This window comes from Ambystoma mexicanum, chromosome 5p (assembly GCF_040938575.1).
Source record: "Ambystoma mexicanum isolate Mex_15411 chromosome 5p, UKY_AmexF1_1, whole genome shotgun sequence".
NCBI classification, from domain to species: Eukaryota; Metazoa; Chordata; class Amphibia; order Caudata; family Ambystomatidae; genus Ambystoma; species Ambystoma mexicanum.
Window position 1 is genome coordinate 889,839,077 of NC_090930.1, and position 23,990 is coordinate 889,863,066.

General features: G+C 47.1%; 1 protein-coding gene across 1 annotated transcript in view; it reads left to right on the plus strand.

Annotated features, from left to right (window-relative positions):
- Nucleotides 1–23,990, plus strand: part of PKD1L1 (polycystin 1 like 1, transient receptor potential channel interacting) — a 2,330,280-nt gene that overhangs the window by 501,208 nt on the left and 1,805,082 nt on the right. Inside the window, exon 11 of the mRNA XM_069613333.1 lies at nt 9,035–9,195. Within this exon, the coding sequence (XP_069469434.1) occupies nt 9,035–9,195 (161 nt within the window). The remainder of the gene's footprint in view (nt 1–9,034; nt 9,196–23,990) is intronic.

Sequence of the window (23,990 nt, forward strand, 5' to 3'; positions counted from 1 at the left end):
TGAGTAGAATCTCAGTCTTACTGGCGTTAAGGCAGAGGTCATTGGCGGCACACCATTCCTGGATAGCAGACAGACAGTCGGAGATGAGGGAAGGAGAGGAGGAGGCCGAGGGTAACCTGAAAATGAGCTGGGTATCGTCCGCATAGCACTGAAAGTGGGGGCAGAGAGCGGCGATGCGGTGGGCAAGGAGTGCCAGATACTGATTGAAAAGCCAGGGAGAGAGGTTGGATCCCTGGGGGACACCACAGGTGGAGAAAAAGATGTCAGAGAGGAAGGAGCCCATTTGGACCTGGGAGGGTCGACCGGAAAGGAAAGAGGTCAGCCATGCCAGAGCCTGACCAGTGATACCCAGGTTATCACAGAGACGGTTGAGCAGGATGGCATGGTTGACAGTGTCAAAGGCAGAGGAGAGATCGAGCAGAATGAGAACACAGGGAGTGTTGGAATCGAGGTTCAGGAGCAGGTCCTCACGGATGTTCAGGAGAGCAGTTAGTTTCCGTGCTTCTGGCCGCTCTGAAGCCGGATTGATGGTCATGAAGATTACCAACATATTCAGCATGGAGGTTAAGCTGGGAGATGGCCAGTTTCTCCAGGAGCTTGCCCAGGAAGGGAGTAATGGAGATTGGGCGATAGTTGGCCGGGCAGGAGGGGTCGGAAGAGGGTTTCTTGAGGAGGGGGTGCACAAGGGAGTGCTTGAGGGGGGATGGGAAGACTCCAGAGGCGAATGAGTGGTTGCAAAAGTCAGCTAGGGCAGGAGCCAGGGAGTCGATGTGGTCCTTGATGGTTTTGGAGGAACAGGGGTGAACCTGTTTAGACGAGGTTTTCATAGATCGGACTTGTCTGGAAACCTCATCAGCAGAAAAAGGTGGAAAAGCAGAGAAGGAGGGCGGAGGGGCGGCTGCAAGAGAGCAAGAGGAAGAGCAGGGAAGAGAGGGAGGGAGGTGAGAGGAGGAGAGCGAGGACAGGATGTCCTGAGTTTTTGAGATGAAGTGCGAGGCCACTGCAGTGCAGAGGGCCTGGGAGGGGACAGGAGAGGTAGAGACTGCAGCAGGGTTGGCCAGCTCCTTGCAGATTTTAAAGAGTTCGGCCGAGTTGTTAGATGCCTCAGAGATGCGGGCTTGGATAAGGGCTCTCTTCTTGGTGAGAACGGAGAGCCGGTATTGCCTTTGGAGCAGGCGGCAGGCCAGTTTGTCAGAGGATGAACATGAAGCACGCCATTTCCTCTCTGCCACCCTGCACTTGCGTTTTAGGGTGACGAGATCCGAGTCATACCAGGAGTTACATTTGGCTTTGGGCTTCAGGCGGATTCTCATGACGGGGGCAAGGATATCGAGAGTATCAGATATAGAGGAATAGAGCATGGAGAGGGCTGCGTCAGGGTGGGAGTCAGCCGAGGGGGGAGAAGGGGCTGAGAAGGTAGCAGCGAAAGCCTCAGCTGACACGCGCTTCATGGGTCGGATGACCGAGAAGGTGGGTGGCAGTGAAGAGGGTGGCTTTGCCTGTGGGCTAGGGAGGGAGAGGTGGGAGGATAGGAGAAAGTGATCGCTCCAAGAGAGAGGAGTGGAGAGAGGGAGGGAGAGGGGAAGGTCAGAAGAGATCAGAGCATCAAGAGTGTGCCCTGCAGAGTGAGTAGGCCCAGACGGGAGAATAGAGAGTGAGAGAGAGTTGCAGAGTTCGCGGAAGAGACCATTGGGGGGACAGAAGGCATCGAGGTGGATGTTGAAGTCACCGAGAAAGAGGAGTTGGGTGGTTGAGGACAGGAGTGAGGAGGAGAGGTCAGCCCACTCAGAGAGGAAGGAGGAAATTTGACCAGGTGGCCGATAGATAGTAGCCACGGTAAGGGAATGGCTAGGAGAGAGAGAAAGTCGGCAGACAAGACATTCAAAAGAGGAGTAGGTCTGCGTAGGAGTGACAGTGGCAGGAATCCACTCAGGGAAGATAAGGGCAACACCACCCCCTGAGCGGTTGGGCCTGGGCACGGAGAGGATCTTGTAGCCGTCAGGTAGGAGTGTGTCAAAGCTGGTGGCAGAGCTGGCAGTGAACCAAGTCTCAGTGAGACCGAGGACGTCGAGGTCCAGTTCCTCAAGAAGGCGACAGATATCAGAGGAGTGCTTGATGGCAGAGCGAGAGTTTAGAGTGGCAATGTGGAGAAGGTTGCCATCCTTGAAAAACTTCCGGGGAGGGGTACAGATCAGAGGTACGCCCTGCGGAGGTGTTAGAGAAGGAGTTGAAGAGGGAGCAAGAGAAGGGGCAGGGAGGGAGGGGAGAGGCAAGGTAGCCGAGGACAGAGGAGGGGGGACAGCGGGAGCGGAGAGGAAGTTGATGAGGCATGGGAAGCGTCTATCAAAGAGGTGAAGGTTGGCCTGAGGGCCTTGGACCAAGACGGTCCCGTTAGCATAGACATTAATGATGGCTTTAGAGGAGTGGAAAGGGGCCAAGAGGACATCCCAACGGGTGCCACCATTTATGGGAGAGGTGGAGAAAGGAGAGAGCACAGCGACCATGTGAAGGGTCCATAGGTCAGGTGAAGGCACGAAAAAGAGAATGTCAGTGAGAGTTTCCTTGGAGCAGGCGCTCGTGTAGGTGTCAGCGATAGGGAGGCCTGGGTTGGAGACCAGGATGTCCTTTTTAAACTTTTTACTACCGGATTTAGTGAGGAGAGCAGGATAGTCAATGGAGAAGCAGTTCGAGTAGATAGGCGAGATAGAGAGCACCATGGAGTAGGATGGGAGGCGGACGACACGAGTATGCAGACAGGAAGTGAGTGGAGGGCACTAGTTTACCACAATGCAGAGCAAACAGTAATGCGTAGTAGGTCAGGGCCACCTAAGTTTGAGAATCCTGCGAGGGGAGAAAAACACCCTAGTTTACCACAATGCAGAGCAAACAGTAATGCGTTATAGGTCAGGGCCACCTAAGTTTGAGAATCCTGCGAGGGGAGAAAAACACCCTAGTTTACCACAATGCAGAGCAAACAGTAATGCGTAGTAGGTCAGGGCCACCTAAGTTTGAGAATCCTGCGAGGGGAGAAAAACACCCTAGTTTACCAAACAATTGGAATAGGGGGGGGGCGAGGCATCATGTGGATGGTATAATTAATTGGGACTCTCGGTTGGTGCCAGGTGTATGGACTGGTAGCACAAGTTATTGGGGTGCTATTTTAGAGCCAGGTGTATAGATTGGTAGCAAGAGTTATTGGGGTGCAGTTTAGGTGCCACACGTTATGGGCCCATGTAGAAGTGGGTCGAGTTGGATTGGAGCAGTGCATCCAAATATGCACTTCACTCATATTGTGTGTGGAAGAAAGAGTGCTAGAGTGTGTGAAGATTCGAGGTGAATGCGGTGTGCCAGTGGATTGTGTTTCTGATTAGTATGGGAGATGTGTCAGGATGTTTAGATGACATTGTCATGCAGTGTGTGTTGTTGAGGGCATAAGGCTTTCACTTGTCCTTGGTTGCCTCTGTGTTGCAGTTGTTGGCCATTGCTTGTTCACTAATTCTGTCTAATAAGATGCGTGGAGTAGGATGTGTGAATGTGAGCATGACTGTGTGTGTGCTTATTCAGTAAGGAAGGGAGGTGTTTCTGTAATGCGCTTTGCTTATGGTTGGATGCCGGCTGGTTTGGAATGTATGAGATCAGTGTGAATGATGGAATGTGTATGTATGAGTGAGAGAATGTTTTGCTGGCATTCCACCACAGGGAGTTGGAAAGATGTAGCCTGGGTGGTGGGAGCCAGTGGGTTTCTGTCCTGTATCTTAAAGGACTTTTCTGTAATCTTAATAAAGTAATTTAGCATGAAAATCCTGAAGTGTCCAGAAGCGTCCTTCATAACAATGGCGACAAGCTAGTCTTCTCATAGGCAAAAGAGACTGATTACTGTGTGCTTGAATAAAAAGGAAATAAACTAATGAACTACTGTGGGGGGGGTGCAGCTAGTGCAGGACCCACTGACCCCTGGGGCAGCCTGCACAGAGTATGGTAGGGCTATCAAGGAAAGCAAAGTGGGTAAAATAACACTCTGAGCCCTGCAGGACGAAAAGGGCCATATGGGGCTAAATGGACTATGGAGCCAATTGAGCTAATGGACCCACGGATTGAAGGCAAGTTAGGATATAGTGCATTTGAGCTGGAAGGTAAAAGATCCAAGATACTTGAATAGAAGGCTGGCGCGGTATGGAGAGTAAGTAATGTGCAGATTATTATTTTTTTAAACATTTTTTATTTGAACTTCTACTCAGTTAAAACTAAGTTTTATCAAATTTTTCAAGTCCGCAAATCGCGATACACTGAAAACATCTCTAGCTACAAAAACCTCCCAACAACTTGTGCGTTGCGCTGGCCACTAGTAAACGGGATACCTGAAACTTGCCTCCTACTACCCATGCCTTATGGAGACCCACCCTGGGACGCTTGTTGATTTATCTGTTTGAATGCAAGTTCTATTATTTTGACCAGCGGTATTGTCCATCTCGTTTTCTCGCTGGAAATCAGTCTTTTCCACAGATCCTCAGGTCGAAAGATCCATAAGTTTTCAACCAGCGGAGGGAGGTAGATGTTCCTTTTGGCATTGGTTTTTGAACACTCAATCACCAGATGCTTTAGTGTTTCTGCCGAAGATTCCTCTTTGCATAGGCGACATCTCTTGTCGGTTGAGCCTCCTCGAATTATGATCTCACGGGTCAGCAGTAGGTTTAGTCTCGCTTTCATGTAGCAGGTTCTTATTTTTTTGTCCGGAAATTACAGGCAGCAATTCTGCGTTTTTTTCAACTTGTTGAATGTTGGTGGCAGGTGGCTTAGAAGTTTATTCCCCACCGCTTTCTCTATTGTCATGATCCAGTCCATTTCTTCCATTTTTCTTTTAATTCGATCTGGATTTTCCTGCAGTTCTTTTTCTGTACATACTATTTGGGCTAGATCGTCCTTTCTAGCCTTTACCCATTTTTTCGGAGCCTTGCATTCAATGTGCAGATTATAGTCCTACATCATATATCGCATTTATCTTGTGGATGAGTCCGTCACCAAGTTGGAATGGGGTTGAGAAGGGGTAGGAGCAGCAATGAATAGAGATGATTGCATGGTCGGCAGTAAGCCCCGCAGACGTAGAATGGGAGAGGGGATGGAGCAGTAACTCTGCGCAGCCCAGCTATCAGTACTCACAGAGGACGTCGTCCTGGAGAATTGAAAAGTACATTTGAGGAAAGAATTAGTGGACTTTTTGGGAAATTTTTTGCCGCTATAAACGGCGTCCATTTTGGATTCTTTACTGACCAAACAGCCATGTGTATAAGCCATTAGTTTAGATACTTTGCTTTCTTTGAGCATCCCCGGCAGGAAAGGTTCTGAACTTGGGACCTAGTATATTCACTTTATACTTGCTTTTTAACATGTGCTCGAAAGAAAAGGTGTGTTCTCTTCAATCCAATGTTTATTTCATTTCATTTAATCATTTCTTTGGCACCTTTCACAAGACGGAAGTCTGAAATCTGGGAAATTTAGGAGGTCATAGTATGCGTGTGTGCATAATGGCCATTAAAGATTATGAGGGCTTGGCCGAGTCCCAGCTATCCACGCATGTCTAATTGGCATCTGTATGGATGAAGAGAGGTACACTAGGGAGATGAGCAGGGTGTGTGTTTAAGAAGATAGCCAATGATCTGTGTAGCTACTCATGGGAGCGGTGTTGTGCAGAGTGTCATTCGAGTTGTATGTGAAAGCAGATGCGTGCAGAGTGAGTCCGTGCCTTTGGCTAATTCCACTTGGTCGCACTCATGGCCTTGGCTAGGTGCAGCACCCTGGTCACCCGCACAGCCCTTGCAAGTGCTATACATAGGCTATCACCAGCGACTCCATCTAAGTGAAGAAACGTCCCACTCTCTGTATCAATCTGAGTGCCATATATTGCTCATCCTCAATGTTCGTCTAAGTGTGATAAGATGCCCCCTCTCAAATCCATCTAGCTGCAATAAATGTCCCCATCAGACAGTTCAGGCACAGCGCGAGTCCAACTTCAAGAATTGTTAGTGTAGTCCAAGGCCCATCCCTAAACAGTCCATATGAAGCACCTACTCCACTCCGAAGTCCATCCACGTGCAACATCTCCCTTAAGAATCAATCCAAGTGCATTATATTGCAGCAACATTTCATCAGCATGAATTGTCATGAGCTTAACCCAAGTCGGTTTCATGAATCTCTCAACGGGTCAGCTGAACCCTAATTACCCAAACACAGTGACATTTCCAGTGATTGAGGGTTTCAACAAACTTATTTGTCCAGGCTTATTCTATGTGGTAGATTTTAGATTCCTGTTTGGGACACATGTAATATTACTTGGTTTTAAGGCTGGGCCAGTCGCACAGTATTCAGATCTTATGGCATCAGGCCTGAAGCGTTGCCCTTGGGGAATCCTTTTATGGCCTAAAGCAATTCTTCCCTGCTGATGGGCAATTCCAGAACCTCAAAAAACAGCTGCACCTATGGTTGTAGGAGAGATTTGATTTGGAAAGTTGAAAATATCAAAGCACCATTGCAAGACATCTGAACGATTGACAGATTTGTGTAAGGATCGAGAAGTAACAAAGGCAATAGCTATTTGGGTGCCATCAGTTAGAACGTTCCCATGATCATCTCTTACAGAGGGAGACCCTTGTTCAGTCTTGTGTAGCTTTCAGATATTCGGCCAGAAGCGTCTCATGCTGGTTTCTTTCATGAAGATATTTAGCACAATTATTAAACTTAGCATGTTTCATCAGGAGTGCATTTAGGCCAAATGTAGCCTTCATTGGACTACTCCGGACAGCCTGGTCTCCTGTAGCCTCCAACATTCTTTCTCAAGTTTTGTCATGGCTGTCACTGGGGAAGATCTCTTCCTGCTCATCCTTATATTGTATGAAAGGGAGGAAATCTGGAGGCCCCCCCGAGAGACACCTTGAATGAATCTGATTCATTTGAGCAGCAGTTTCGGTAGATGAGTGTGGAGTGGGCAGTGATAAAGTCTGACTTTAAAAACTATGTGAATGTTTGACCTAGCAAATCACGATTGGGGGCGTGTGCCAAGGTGCACATTCAATGGCAAATGTAGGTAGGCTGGTAATGTAACCATCTCTTTATCAACCGCATGTTTCCTGCATCTCCAAAAGAAAGAAAAAACAGGTTGATCTGACTTGGGTCAGCATATATATATCAAAGTAATAGTTTGAAAATTAATTTGAACTTTGCCAATGCCCATCTACTTCTGGTATCTGACTCTCTGTGAAGAAGTTTGGCTTTCAAGGTTTTATGAACAAGAATGGCTGCCCATTTTACGGCAGCAGGAGCGAATAATGACCGGTCAACCCAGTCACGTTGTAAGTTCTGAGACAGTTGAGGTGGGAATTGCTACATCACGTTAGTCCCTCCTCAATGCCACCAGGACATTAGTACACTGAACTGAGCTGGTCAATCTTTGAATATTCCAAGTCACCATCTTTATGAGCCATCTAAATCTTTTTTATATTTCCATTTCGTGTGTCTGGATGGACCGTTTGACTACACATTTTATCTTACAAAGTTTTCACCAAAGGCGATTAGTGGAATTAGTCATGCTATCAAACAACCACAGTGTCTTCAAGATAGATGAATCTAGTCTACTGTTGAGTGATGGGGGCGGTGGGATCAGTGCGTAGAAAGTTATGGATAGAGCTTAAAGTTCCCAGTAAACTGATAGAGAAAGCAAACCAGGCCTAGGGGCTATGATTGCAAATCGCCAGCTCCCACAATAATTCTGCCTTGTCCTGCACAAATACATCATTAGTCCCCAATACAATCCATTTTGAAAAGCGGTGTGACATTCTGTAAAATCAGTTTCAACTTTCAAATAACATGCTGGTTGGTCAGCCACAGTACTGGGCCTATGTGAAGTCAGCAGCCTCTATCCAGCAGCTATTGGGATTAGCCTGTTCCTTTGGGGCTGAAGTTGCAGCTGGTGTGGCTGGACTCTGTCTGTACAGATCTGAGGTAATTAGTTGAAGTCCTGTGGGGCATCTGGGTCTTCATGGGACATCATTTTGGGGGGGGGGGGGGTGTACTGATCTTCATTGTGCAGAGCTTAATAGGCCATGTTTAATATCCAGCAATCGTAGGACTGGGTCCTCCACTGAACATTTGTAAAAAAAAAAAAAATCTGATTGCTCCTGATGATGACTTCTAGCAGAAATGTGTTGAGCGTTTAAAGTGGAAATGCCCTGATTGATGTGTAGGTTGAAAGCATTGCGTGTTGCGAGTATTGTTTCTTTGACACTTGTAAGAATCATTTTTCATTTGGAATTATTTTCTGTATGTTTGAGTCACTCTTTGGAGAATCGTTTTTGTTTATGGGTTCAGAAATGGACCTATCCACAAGTTGCCTTCTTACAAAATCATCATGTTGGAGCCTGATTTCCAAAAATACAACTAATTTTTCATTTTCTACATTCGAGTCATCTTACCTTTTTATTGACAACACTTTATTAAAAAATATTTCTTTTTGATTATCTGAAACTTTGGCTTGTTAGCCTTTTAGTGTGCACTGTTTGGTGGTCATTGCCTCTTCATTATTAGAATGCTCCTTTTGTGGTCCATAAGGTGCTGCATCACATTACTGTCGGAGATCCTATGCAAGGTGTTGATGTCAGAAATCACAAGTGATGGAGAATTCCAGAAACAAGTGAAAAGGACACCAACCATTACATACAATCAATCCTGCATATCACCTGGCTGTGTATAGAACATGGCACCGCGCCAGATGTCCATGCCTCTGTACAGAGTTGACAAGGTGGATGTGTCGATCTGGGGTGGATGTTGAGAGCTGTTGGGGTGGTTGTGTTGAACTGGGAATGTGAATGTATGGTAATTTGTGCAGTTTGTGAAAAGTCGAGGTTGGTTGTGCAAATGTGGGGGAGGAGTTGTGTGGAACTGTGGTGGCAGGAAGAATTGGTTCAGAAGACAATCTATATCGATGTGCTGTCTTTTTTTCAGACGTGTTATCAACTTTAAAAACTTGTATTTTGCTTCCTTCTAGGCCCATACAATTGACTTGTAGCCGGTGTGAAGGTATGTCTGTAAACTGGAACACAGCGTTTTCTATCCAAGCTCTTTGTCCCGACTGTACAGGGATGGATAATCTCTCCTATTCATGGGACCTTCACTTGATCAATGCAACCGAGTCCAGTCCGATAGAAGGTAAGAAGAGACGTTGACTTTCACCAAAGAAAATATTAGGTTAATTCATTCTTGCCTCTGCCAGGTTAACTTGCTATTTCAAGAGAAGGCACACGTCTGCACGTTTCATCACTGAAAGATATTATACACATTGGCAGTTTTCATTTTCACTTATTTCACTTGATCTTCAGTGGATGCAAGGCTGCTTTCTCAGTGTAGCAATTACTCTCACCACAACGGGGTATAGTGCCGTGACCCTTGCCTTAAATTGTGGGCAATCATGTGTTTTAGGCATATATGTCTGGTATAAATCCATCTGAGGGTTTTGCTTTATATTACATCCATATCAGATCTTCTACCACTTCAGAAAACAGAAGTAACATTTAAAAAATCACGTCTTTGTGGACAATGTCTGGTGTGTGTACTGCATGCACTATCACATGCATTTTGGAAAGTGCCTATCTTCCACATTGCAACCTGATAGCTGAGTTCTTTTTTTATATTTAACATTTTCATTTTTGAAAAGTAAAGATGAACATAACACGGTTAAAATAAGGCATCTCACGGAAGATAAAAACAGGTAAAGAGTGCTACAGTGTACACAAAGGTATTATGCACCTTTCTATCCAAATGGTATCTAGAACCTAGCCATATTTAGCCAGAAAGGATTACTAGGTTTTGATGAATAAACTACTTCCCTTTCACTCCTTCTTCCATAACCATAGCATTTCGTTCTAGGCTAACATTCCAGCTCTGAATACTCAAGTTTTTCTTTCACTGTTCAGGCCATCCCACATTGTCTCTTCACCTAAATTCCGTGTCTTAAAGTCCAATTCCAGATCAGTGTGGAGCACCTAGTTTATTGATGCTTCTTCCCAGATCCTTTAAATCTTACCGAACTCCCATAACATACGTTCAGTAGCCATACGTCTGTGACCACAGTCCCAGCATGTTTTAGTCTGTCAACATCATTGCAGGTGGCAAACCCTGTTCAGGATCTTCATTTGACATGCCTTCATACCCCAATTTAACATCATCCTCCGGACTTTGTGCAGCAGCCACTCCACATAGGGGAATCCATGGGCTACCCTGGTGCCCTCTCCCACTCAATAAACAATTTAGGTTTGGAAGAGCTGTGACTGTAAGAGTGCATAGATGCAGAGGCTGTGTTAGCACCCTCGCATGGTTCTAGAATTCTGGATAGAAGGGTGCTCCTTTTTATGTTTGTTTTCCAAAGACACTATCAATGTACTCAGTGTAGACATTAAACTACAGTATTCCTCACAGGGGTTCCTTAATTCCCCACACTTCACACAGCTTGCTTAGGGGTATCCTTTGTCTTACTTTAATCATATTGGCTATCGTGCCTATCCTGCATGGCTACCATTTTGTCCATAAAACAGGTTTCCCAGCCACCTTAACTGCAGGGATGTTCAAGATGCAAGCTTCACCATGGATGTATGTGAAGGAGTTGCCTTTGATGAGTCCCCCTTCTCTTATGTTGACTGCAATGCCATTGCGCTCCAGAGGTAATCCAAAAGTCTGAGTATGTCGACTTGTACTTTTGCCCAGTCTTCTTCATGGTGTGTCAACATGTTGTGGATATGAGTAGCGCTGTATGTCTGACTGCAGTGCGCACAATTTGGGACATTCAGACCTGCGTGTGAAGCAACTATAGTTTTCTTTGTGGCAATCTTGGCAGTTTACCTCCACACAGAAAGCATTGTCATTTTCTTTTGAATCCTCTGAAGAAGCTTCTGTCTTATCTTAATGGAGTTAACTTTCCCCCTAAGTGTCAGGTTTATTGTGGACCATCTGTTCAGGTCTGTTCTAAATTTTTCCATTTCTTTTTCCATGTTGTACTTCATCTCCAGCGGTACGTTTGCTGTAATTCACAGGCTGAAGTATCTCATTTTTATCGGGCCCTACTGGAAGCACCATGACACACGTATATTTTAAGAACACAAGTCAGAAAGTTGCATTGCCTCCTATTTGATTTAGTTCATTTTATGTCCTGATAACTCTCCAAATTGTTTTTTCAGTCTATGATATATGACATGACATTTATAACGCGCCTATATACAAGTGTTTCAAGGCAAGGCAAGGGAGGGGCAACAAAGGGAAGACTGAGACAGCTATCTTACTAGGCCAGGTGACATTGAGATTGCGCAAGTGAAGGGCGGGGGAAGGGAAGGTGGCTGGTGGCAAGTGCAAGGGTAAGTGCAGACATCAGGTGTCAAGTGCTGGTAGGGGGCTATAGGGATACAGAACAGCCCAAGAGTCCAGGGTGGCCAGGGGGACAGTGCAGGTGTGCAACTGGCTGTCATGATCTCTGCTTCCAAAAGATCAGGACTTGCCCGACTCCCTTGGAAGCAGACCCATTACCCCGGTTCCAAGTGCCAGCCAGTCCCAATTGGGACCTTTTGGACCCTGTCCTGGCGCCAGTGGCACCAGGCTCATAAAGATGCCCAGTCCCAGCGCTGGAAGTGCCGGGCTCATAATGCTTGGGTGGACTTACCTGCAGCAGACCATGCTGCTTACTTACCTGCCAGTTGAACCCCTGATCCTCTTCTGTTTGGGACTACTTTTCCTGTTGGGTGGGGCAGGAGCCACTCCCTAGGTTCAGAACACTGGAACTCTTCTGGAAAGCAGGAACTCTTTTCTTACCTAGGCGTGGCTGTGGAAGGAGACACCTAAGCACTACAGGAGGCTATTTAAACCACACCCGATGGATGAATCTTGCTTTGCGTTATTCTGCATTCTCTGCAGCAGAACGCTCATCGTGTCTTCTGCTTCTGATCCTGGGCCTAAGGGAACAAAGGCTTACCATCCTGGAATCCAGTCTTCAGCAGCACCTGTAAAAACAAAGAAAGAACAGGTTAGCACTACGGTCTTCAGTGGCAGCGCATCTCTTACCTGGTCCATCGGCTGTCACCAACGCCTCGCGCTGCATTCCGGCATCTGAAAGACAAAAGCTTACCAGCTCTTCGCACGCTCCGGAGGCCTTCGGCGCTGCATCCCGCATCTGAAAGACAAAAGAAGGTGCGTTTAAAGACATTGGGCAATTTTATTACTCACGTGCCATTACTCCTTCCCACGCCGAATCCAGTGGGTATTCCAGCACCCTTCAGCTTCTCTAAAGCTCCGAACTTGTACCTGCAAGATAAAAGGGACAGTTAGTGCGCATCGTGAAGCAGGCTACAAGCGCTTACTTACGTGCTTCCAGGCGCTTCTATTCCTCACGCGGGTTCGATCTTCAACTCTCATCAGCCCGCCATCCGCCATCGCCGGAACCCTGCAAAACAAGAGAGATCATTACAAAAGACTTTTAAGACATTTGAAGTGCCCAGAACTTACCGTTCGTGCAGTTAACGACGGACAGCAGTCCTCTGAGGTCAAGAGGCCTGCACCCTTATCCAGTGAAGAAACTGGTTACGGCACCCTGCCCCGAGGCAGATGGAGAGCTCGGCGTTCACTTACCTAAGGTGAGGGCGTTAACCTTTGGGGTTCTACAGGAGAAGAGAAAGGGAAGAGGAGAGAGGCACCCAATAATCCCAGTTCATTAATCACATATTTTCTATCTGCAGACATCTTACTCTTCGAGTCAGACATACAGTGCACAGAGGTCCAACCCAAAGAGCCAACCGTGTGTTACACATCACCTTTGAAGATACGGCATTCACCCAGTCAAGACCGGCGCCTCTGCGGGAATCAGGTGAGCGTTACACTGGCAGGGAGGGGACCTGGGCCCAAGATCAGAGGGTAGCCATGTAACCAGTGCAGTTTCAGACAGGCGATCAGCAGGGGAGAGGAGGAGAGAAAGCAGAAGCAAGGAGGAAGGTCTTGAGGTGCTTCTGGAACTGGAGGTGGTTCTCCTCAAGTTAAAGAGAGGCAGGGAGGCTGTTCCACCGGGTGGCCCTAGCAGAAGAAAGAGATCTACCACCAACTCGTTGCTTGGAGACGCGACTGACCCTGAGGGAGATGGAGGCGGATGAGCGAAAAGCTTGAGAGGGAAGATATTTAGGAAGAGAGAGTTGAAGGTATTGAGGCCCCAAGCCCTAGAAGGCCTTATTGTCAATGCGGAGGGCTTTGAACTTAATCCTCGCTGCCACTGGGAGCCAGTGCAGAGATTTCAGTCCTCGAGAGATATGATCCCTGGGCTTGAGGCCAAAGACAAGTCTCGTAATCCTGTTTTGGATGAGTAGCGGAGAGTAGAGGCAGGCAGATTTAGAAAGAGGCTGTTGCAGTAGTCCTGACTTGAGAGAACCAGAGCTCTGGGGGGAGAAGACGAAAGGAAGAATACCTCTGAGGAGTTACAGCTGGTAGTGTGACTTCTTAGAGACCTCAAAGATGTGAGGAGAGAAGGAGAGTGTGAAGTCGAAGATGACCCTGAGGTTTTTAGCCTCACAGGTGGGAGCAGGAAGAGGGCTAAGAGAGGCCGGCCAGAGAGTGACGGGAAAGGAGGGAGCAGGTGTGCTGATGAGGAGAATCTCTGTTTTACCGGCATTAATGCAGAGATCATTGGCGGCACACCACTCCTGGATAGCAGACAGACAGTCGGAGATGAGAGAAGGAGAAGAGGTGGTGGAAGGGAGCCTTAAAATGAGTCGAGTGTCATCCGCATAGCACTGAAAGATGGGACAGAGAGCGGCAATGCGGTGGTTAAGACGTGCCAGGTATTGGTTCAACAGCCAGGGAGAGATGTTAGACCCCTGGGGAACACCACATGTAGAGATAGAGGAGATGAAGGACCCAAGTTGGACCTGGGAGGGTCGATCGGAGAGGAAAGAGGTCCGCCAAGCCAGGGCCTGATCAGTGATACCGAGGTTATCACAGAGACGGTGGAGCAGGATGGCATGGTTGACCGTCTCAAAGGCAGAAGAGGGATCAAGTAAGATAAGGACACAACGGGGTGTTGGAATCGAGGTTGGAGAGCAGGCCTTCACGGATGTTCAGGAGAGCAGTTTCCGTGCTTCTGGCAGCTCTGAAGCCAGATTGATAGTCATGGAGACAACCAACAGATTCAGTGTGAAGAGTAAGCTGGGAGATGGCCAGCTTTTCCAGAAGTTTGCCCAGGAAAGGGGTGATGGAGATTGGGCGATAGTTAGCCAGGCAGGACGGGTCAGCTGAGGGTTTTTCAAGAAGGTGCACAAGGGAGTGCTTCAGGGGGGGAAGGGAAGACTCCAGTGGTGAAGAAGCGGTTGCAGAAGTCGGCCAGAGCAGGAGCCACGGTGTCAATGAGGTCCTTGATGGTTTTTGAGGTACAGGGGTGAACCTGTTTTGACGAGACCTTCATAGATCGGACTTGTCTAGAAACCTTGTCTGGGGAGAACAGGGGAAAGGCAGAGAAGGGGGGAGGAGAGGTGGCTGTAGAAGGGCCAGAGGAAGAGTAGAGAGAGGAGGGGGAGAGGAAGAGAGAGAGAGGGCAGGATGTCCTGAGTTTTAGAGATGAAATGAGAAGCCAGTGCAGTGCATAGGGCCTGGGAGGGGACAGGAGAGGTAGAGACTGCAGAAGGATTGGCTAGCTCCTTGCAGATTTGAAAGAGTTTGGCCGAGTTGTTAGATGCCGCAGAGACGCAGGCTTGGATATTGGCTCTCTTCTTGGTGCAGACAGAGAGCTGGTATTGGAGCAGGCGGCAGCTTAGTTTGTCAGAGGATGTACCGGAAGCATGCCATTTCCTCTGAGCCACCCTGCACTTGTGTTTAAGGATGACAAGGTCTCAGTCGTACCAGGAGTTGCACTTGGCTTTGGGCTTCAGTTGGATCCTCATGACAGGGGCAAGAAAATCAAGAGTATCAGATATAGCAGAGTGTAGCATGGAAAGGGCTGTGTCAGGGTGTGAGTCAGCCAAAGGGGCCGGGGTGGGAAAGTGGCAGCGAAAGCCTCAACTGACACACGCTTCATGGGTTGGATAACCGAGAAGTATGGTGGCTGCGCTGGAGTAGGCTTGGCCCGAGGGGTGGAGAAAGTGAGCTGAGAAGAACGGAGAAAGTATTCACTCCAGAAGAGAGGAGTGGTGAGAGGGATAGAAAGGAGAAGGTCTGTAGAGATCAGAACATCCGGCGTGTGCCCTGCAGAGTGAGTCGGGCCAGAGGGGAGGCTAGAGAGTGAGCGAGAGTTGCAGAGATTGCGAAGGAGTCCAGAGGAAGCACAGGAATTGTCCTTTAAAGTCGTTATTGATTTCTGTAAGCTCACAATTATCAACATGTCATCTCCATTAAGCCATCATTTCTGCTCTACACCACCGAATGGATACCCTTTGTATGGATCATTTTGGACAGAGGGCAGCTCTGTCTCGTGCCTCGGTGCACCTCAAAAGGATTCAAACAATGGCCATTGGTAAAGACTAATGTTATTGGTGTAGTGTGTAGTAGATCAATTTCAGACACCAGTTACAGAACCATATTTCTTCCATATAGGTCTGTATAGCACTCCCACAATTCTGTGCTGATATTTGTAGCGTCAGCCGTCAAGCTAACAAGGTCACTGCGACTGAACATGTATTTTCTATCTGTCACACCTTGTAAGCAAACGTCTGCTACCTCCCTCTCCATACTAATTTAGACTTTTTGTTCAGAATACCTCATACTCTATCATATTCAGTAGAAGTTTGTTCAATTTGTATTTCCTCTGTATCTGTGCTGGTCATATTTCTGATGACCCAACACTGGCCTTTTCAGTCTCCATTTTCATAATTGCCTCTTCCAGCTCCTTAATGTCCTTGCTTTCTCCTTCCAGTGCTTCATAATTAAACCCATCAAGACAACTTGCACAGTGCATGTATGGACCTCCCATGCCACTGAGTCTTATATTACGAGTTCTGTTGATTTGTTCAAATAGTTTGGATTTGTCACAGATTGGATCTCACAGGGACTCTGTTTAAAAGTGTAATGTTGAGTTTCCAGTTGAAGGATTTCCTTAGTTTATAATGTAGTGTGGTGGTAAAGTAATATTGGTGCATGGTCAGAGATATGCATATTACCAACTGTTGTCTTGCAGCCCCTCCCTGCCATGCTCTAAGAATCCAGGAAGAAGTCTATTTTGGAGTAGAGGCTGCAGCCTTCGGGATGGAAACTGACATTATCTGCCACCAGATATGGGTAACATCAAATCATTGGTGTCTGGAGTAACCAATACTGCTCTTGTTTGTGAAAGAAACATTATCTAGCTCCCGTGCAGAGCCTTCCAATGACTGCTGCCAGATGGTTTATAGTCATAATGTCGAAAATAATAATGTCGACATCCTATACTTATAATGTAAAAAGTCATTTTTTCGAAAAAAAAATGTCAACATTTTTTTGTTGTTGACATTATAACTATAAACCCTTAAAACTATCAACACCTCACCCAACACCCCCCTGCCACCCCCCCCACACCCCCCAACCACCCTTTCACCCCTCATACTCAACACATACCAATTATTTATTTTATTTATTTATTTATTTATTTATTTATTCAATTAATAAATAACCTAAAAAAGGATCATTTACTATGGGGGGGTCCCCCCCCCCAACACCCCCCTGCCACCCCCCCACACCCCCCCCAACCACCCTTTCACCCCTCATACTAAACACATACCAATTATTTATTTATTTATTTATTCAATAATTAAATAAATAAAAATTGTATTTACTATGGGGGGTCCCCCCCCCCAACCCCCCCTCACCCAACACCCCCCTGCCACCCCCCCCCCCCCACACCCCCCCAACCACCCCTCATACTCAACACATCATATATATATATATTTATTTATTTATTCATACACTAAATTAAATTTCGAAAAAATATCGAATAATGTCGACATTTTTGTTTGTCGACATTATTGTTTTTCGACATTAATTTGTCGACATTTTGACTGTCGACATTATTGATGTCGACATTATGACTGCACACCCTGCCGGATATCTGTATCTTGGAAGGGGCCAGAGATTACTGCAAATACGAGATTGCAGTGTTGTGGGATTTATATCCTACCTCACACCCAACCCACACATTCCTTTCTTTCACTGTCAGCATGCTTCTCTAAACCTTCCTGCAGCTACAATAAGGTGCATTCAGCTTTGTAGGGAACTTTTGAGGAATCCACTCTCCACATTCTATCTAGGCATCCCATGTACAATCATATCAAGGTTGCATTCCTTGGCTCTTGTGATGAATCTTGCAGTGTCATCCCAGAATCCCAGCCTAAAGCCTCCCCCCATGTGGCTAGGGAAAGGCAGAAACTATCTGATCCTTACCCTGCGGGAGGTATCAGGGGGAAGAATCACATGGGAGGAGAAGGCTATCAAGGGAATGAAGTGACTCCATCAGGAGAAACACTCTATTCATCCACTCATGAGGATGAAGGTTTGCGAATGCCTGAACACTTGAAGGCATATTGTCAGAGTAGGACCTTGCCTTCTAGTCTGACACAGTGTACCAAATATAAAAGACTTCTTTGTGAGTATGAAAAGGAAGAATATCAGGAAAATTGAGTTAATGCTACTACATTTAGTAGTACTGATTCTACGTGGGATTCTGCTTATAAATCTAAGAAAGGACCCAAATTCTCTTAAAACCTTTCCTTAAACATATGTCACATAAATCCCTTGAAAAAAGTGAATTAAAAGATGTTGAATATTTTCATGCTGTGGTTCAACTAGGAATGTTCTTAGTACTGGGACAAAGAAGAGGCACAGAGTTGCCAAACGGTAGTATACTGACTAGTGGTTTTAACAACCCAAACCTGAGCTGGACCTTTTAAATGTTTAAAGGACATTCAAGTGCGGGTTGTGCAGAGTCAGCAGGAGTAGCAGGAGCATGAGAGGCAGTATGAAGCAGAAGCTGGCATCACCGCTTTATTAATAGCACAACGCAGAGAAGTTGTGGTGCCCAAGAGGTGCAGTGGGAAGCTCTGCTGGTAACGGCTGTCCTAGAGGAGACAAGTGCTCTCCGTGTCCTGCGTCTCACGACAGTGAGCGAACGACACCAGAGCGTGTGTGGAGCAGGGAGAGCTCCATTAGCAGATTGCACGGTCAGTTGGAAGCCGACTGAAGCAGTCAGATGTGTGGAAAACCCTGACGAGCAGGATAGACAAAGCCCAATAAGAAAACACTGTAAACCACATTGCCCCAGCCAAATAAGGGCAAATTTAAAAGCAAAGGGGTACCATTTAACCAACAAGGAAGATTCAAATGAGTGGCCTTGTTTCCTGCATTACCAAAGCTAAGAAACAGCAGGGAAAGTTGTAAATCACACTCAACAGCCAGTGGGTTGTGTGGAAAGAAGTTGGGGTCAGCAGGGAAAAGGTCCTCCTTATAGAAAGGCTCAGGGGGAGAGAATTGCAACTTGTATTGCCAATGCCAAACAAACCAATGTGAAAATCATCATCATCCTCTTGTGTGAAAGAAGTTGTTAGCCAATTGTGTTTTAAGTCAAAAAGACTTATTCCAGAAGATGTTGATTTAACTTTCCCCATTAAGGAGTAAAATATGGAAAGCTGTGAACAGACCATACAGTTCGAGCAGTAGTAGTAGAAGCTTTATCCTGGCAGGCGAGTATACCAGGAAAGGGACAATTTGTGGTTAATCCTGGTAGGCGAGTGGACAAGGAAGAAAAGAAGCTAAAGTACTGTATCTATGGTACAAGTTTGTTGTTGAAGTAGAAGGTGCAGAAAAATTGCAATTCCACCAGTGTGTTTTGATGAACTGTTGCATAATCATCCGGACTAAAGTAAAACTGTTGAATGATCTATCCTGAATGATCTATCCTGTTGTTTATGAAGAAGAAAAGTTGCGTAGTGAAAATTGATTGATCTCCTGAGAAAGGAATCTGTTTGTCATTGACTTTTTTAAGTTGATATATGAAGACGGAGACTTTGTTTTGCCAAGCGGAAACAGTAATTAACCTTGTGGACCTAAGGAAGTTACCTTGTCAAGTGAAGGATGTTTTGGATACAAAGAACTGTATATTCCACTTGACATTGAATTTGACTTAACACATTTTGAAATTGATCTAGGGGAAGGGGGATTCAACCCTGATCACAAGAGTTCTTGTTTTCTTTTGCTGTATGTTGAAATTGCCAAATTAGTCAGGTATGATTTTGTTATATGCGTTAGTGTGAGGGATAGACATTTTTGGACACTAGATCATTTTCCTTTAGTTTGATAGGCAGGGAATCTTTTGTTAGGTTAGGGAGAGCTAAGCATTTATCAACCCTTTCATTATTTAATAAATGGCATCTAGTGATAAAACTTCACCTATGTGGCAGTCTCCTATGTCTGACTCATCACAGTCACCACCCTCCCCCTGAGCTCCTTATCCCCCCAACTAATCCATACAAGCACCTCCTCTGAACCCAGTAAAGACTTCCATCCTCCCTAAGAGCCAAAAAGAGACTCTTGGTGTGACCAACGCCACCAGGTGGGTAAAGAAAAACCCCTGACCCCAATGCCTTCCCGAGCGGCATACATCACCGGGAACCAAAAACCCTCTCCAGCCTCCTTTCTAACTCAACTCTGCCTAGCACCGACACACCCAGAGTCCTTTCTCAGTAAGGCCTTACATTCCCCCATTAGTGTTCAGTGGCCTTGCTCTATGGCGCCAACTCTGACCCCCCTCTCATCAGAACGAGCAAAAAAGAAAGAATACAGGTCCAACCTTTCTATACACTTAATGAAAACACATATAGCAAAGCAATGTTTCGACAGAGTATGAAAACATTATTAACATTTTAATGCTGCATTTTCAAGCACAAATACAAACATAATTATTAAAATGTCTAGTGTTAGAGAGAAGAGAGAAACAAAGGTTAGGGGAGTCCTTAATGCCTCATTCATAGGGCTGATTAGACAAAATTAAAAAAACGGGTTGAATGAGGATACAACGCAAATGGAAACATTCTTTTATTAAAACATTTTTCATCTTTTTAAAGCCGGCATAGCTGGTTTGTAAATCATTAGCAACACATTATCCACACAATATAATACAATTAAAAACATCATAATATACATACACAGAAACCTCAAAGTGCAATGTGCAAAAAGTGCTATAAGGATTAATATCCACCAAGATGGTCCTCAAGCCAAGGATGTGCAAATGCTACTAATGGGCATAGGTAGACAATGATGTACCACCTCAATTAGACCACATATTAATAAGTGTCACAAAGAATAATTTCGAGGGGATTGGGTGCTCCGACGTATTCCATATCTATGACAGGTAATGTCCACAGCTGTGCTGCTTCGGAAAATCTTCTGCGTCCTGCGTCAATGACGTCGATGCGCCGTCCCCGAGGACCTCCTCCGACGGCCGACGTCACCCGATGTGATAAGTAGGATGCATGACGCCCATAGCCTCAGTTCCGTTTTTTCCGTGAACCTGTTCGCTTCGTGAATCTCGGTACACCTCGACTCGTTGGAGTTTTCTGTTTTCAATTCTCAGTTCGTTGAACCTGTTCGGTTTGTTGTGAAGACCTGTTCGTGGCGATGTCTTCTTCGTCTTCAACCCCGTGTCCGGGCTTCAAGAAATGCGGGGACTGTGGGTCCAAGATGTAGGTCACGGAGGGGCCCCGTGGCACGGGGTTTGCCCCTAGAAAGGCTCTGGCTAAGGTGAGGCACTGCTTTGGTCCCCAGAGGTCTTCCTCTCCCCGCCTGGAGTACATTTCGGAAGGTGATGAAGGCTCTGATGGCGGCTTGGTTCCGGTTACGGTTCTGGATGAACTTATCTCGGGCCACAGTCAGTTTGATGACCTGCGGCAGTCGCTGCATGATGCCAGTGGACTGGACACCTCTCCAGAGGTGGAGTTTTGTAGGCCGGAGCCTGGCACTCATGCCGATTCTTCATATCGGCGCCTTATGTCTTGGGTCACCGAGTACTTGGGTTGGTCAGCTCCCCCAGGGGAGTTTGTTCAGGATGATCTCACGGACATCCTTGATCTCGGTCCCCCCACTGACCCGGTTTTGCCTTTTCATATGGCTCTGCAGAGAAGGGTGACGGCGGCTTGGACTGCTCCGGAGAGTCTCCCGGCAGTGGGCAAGTCTTTGTCGCGAAAATACCATCCAGCCAGTAGCGACCCCTACTACTTGTCTAGGCACCCCACCCCGGAGAGTTTGGTGGTGCAGGCGGCTACGGCCCGGCAAAGCAGGCGTCGTATCCTACCATCCCTCCGGATAGGGACGACAAAAGTTTTGACGGCTGGGCGAAGGAAGTGTTTTTTTCGGGGGGGTATGGCGCTTCAGGCAGCCAACTCCATACGTGCCTTGTCTCGTTTCACACACACTCTGTGGAACTGTGTTGCATTAGCGGATGAACATATTCCCGAAGGGGACGAACAGGATGGTTTCCTTGCTGTGGTTCAGGATGGCAAGGATGCCATGTGTGAGGCCGTTCAGTCGGGTTTGGACTTGGCGGATTGTGTCAGCCGGTCCATGGCGGCAAGCACCGTAATGCGCAGGTTTGCGTGGTTGCGGAAGTCTGGGTTCGCTCCTGATGTGCAGTCCCGGCTCCTCAACATGCCCTTTGACGGTGAACACCTTTTTGGCAGCAAGGCTGACGAGAGCCTTGAGAGGTTGCAGACCTCCAAAGCTGCAGCAAAGTTGTTGGGCGCTGCAGTTCGCCAACCTCTGCCTTTTCGTCCTAGGGGACAGCAATGGAGGGGAGGTTCCTTTCGCTATTACTCGTCCTTCAGTAAAGCGAGGGGAGCTAGCAGTCAAAGAGGCCATCGTAAGAGTGCCAGAGGTGGAAACAAAGGTACTCGAGGTGCCAAGGCCGCTCGGGCAATTGCCTCTTTGCCCTCGGGCAACGCCGCAGCCGCTACCACTCAGTCATGAGGCCAGGTCCCATGGTTCGCCGGTTGGGGGAAGGCTGGCGCAGCATCTTGTAGAGTGGCAAGCCATTACTTCGGATGTGTGGGTTCTGGAGATCATAACCCACGGCTACTGTCTTCCTTTTCGGCAGAGGCCTCACGACAATCCACCAGGGAACCTCTTTGAAGTGTCCGGATCCGCTCCTTGTGCAGGAAATTCAAGCCCTGCTGGAGAAAGCGCCATAGAACTGGTGCCTGTAGCGGAGAGGAACAAGGGATGGTATTCCCCTTATTTTTTGATTTCGAAGAAAGACAGGGGATTGAGACCCATCATGGACTTGCGCGGTTTGAACAAACTCCTCAGTGGGAGCTGGCTCAGGAGATTCTCCTGGAGATCTTTGCCCTTTGGGGGACCCCACAAGTGGATCTCTTCGCCTCCAGTGTCAACCGGAAGTGCGAAAGGTTTTGCTCGCGGGAATTTCCTCCAAAAGGAGCCTTAGGAGACGCGTTTGTGGTGGAGTGGTCGTTCCCACTGCTGTACGCGTTTCCTCCAGTCCCCGTCATCCCGCAAGTGCTGCGGAGGTTACGGAGGTTCGGTTCCCGGATGATCCTCATTGCTCCAGCGTGGGCCCGGAGGACGTGGTACCTGGACCTTCTAGACTTGTCCATCTGCCCTCCACGTCGTCTTCCCTACCGAGACGATCTGCTCTCACGGGAGGGGGGGTCAGGTTCTCCATCCAGAGGTCAGATCCCTCAATCTTCACTCTTGGCTTCTGAAAGGTTGAGGTATAAGGATTGGGACCTCCTTGAAGACGTGATGGAGGTGTTGCTCTCGGCCAGGCGGCCGGCAACAAAGTCTCTGTACCGTTGCCGTTGGAAAAAGTTCTGCGACTGGTGCAGAGTTCAGAATGTGGATCCTTTTGAATGTGACATTCCCATGGTTCTGTCTTTTTTGCTTTCTTTAGCCCACAGGGGCTTGCAAGTGGGGACCATTAAAGGTTACCTGGCGGCGCTGTCCATATTTAAGCGCTCGTCTGAAGAGTGTTCCTATTTTAAGATTCCTTTAATTTCGCAGTTTTTGAAAGGGCTCACTAATGTGTTCCCTCTGTCACCTTTTTTGGTGCCAGGTTGGGATTTGAACCTTGTTCTTAAGTTTCTTATGGGTGCTCCGTTTGAGCCTTTACATTCTTGCCCTTTGAGGCTGTTAACTCTGAAAACTGTGTTTTTGGTTGCGGTTACTTCCGCTCGCAGAATGAGTGAGTTACAGGCACTTTCAGTTAAGCCACCCTTCACTGCATTTCATAAGGACAGGGTTGTCCTTAGAGTTCGTCCTTCTTTTCTTCCGAAGGTGGTTTCGGAATTTCATTTGAGCCAGAAGGTTGTTCTTCCGGCATTCTATCCTCCTCCACATCCTGGTAAGGAAGAGGCGAGGCTCCATAGGCTTGATCCTAGGAGTGCGTTGAGCTTTTATATTTCGCGCATGTCCCGGATCAGAGTGGACGATCAACTTTTCATTGGTTACGCTGGAAAGTGTTTGGGACAAGCTGTGACGAAACAGACTTTGTCTCGTTGGATTATTTTAGCTATCTCCGAGTGTTACCGCTTGGCGGGTAAGGATCCTCCGGCTGGCTTGTGGGCCCATTCTACCAGGGGAGTGGCTGCGTCTACTGCCCTGCAGAGGGGAGTTCCTATTCGTCACATCTGTGATGCAGCCACCTGGGCTTCAGTACATACTTTTGTACGTCACTACTCCCTCGATTCCATCAGAGGGCAAGATCTGGCCTTTGGCAAGGCAGTTCTCTATTCCGCAATTTGATTGGGCATGCTAAATTTGTATTCTAAATTCTTTCCCACCTCCTTGCTTGGTACTGCTTTGGGAGTCTGTCATAGATATGGAATACGTCGGAGGACCCAATCCCCTCGAAGAACAAGTTACTTTCTTACCTGGTAACGTTCTTTCGATGGGATGGTCCGACGACGTATTCCATATCGCTCCCTCCCTGCCTTCCCCGCTGTAGAATTTCTTTTGCC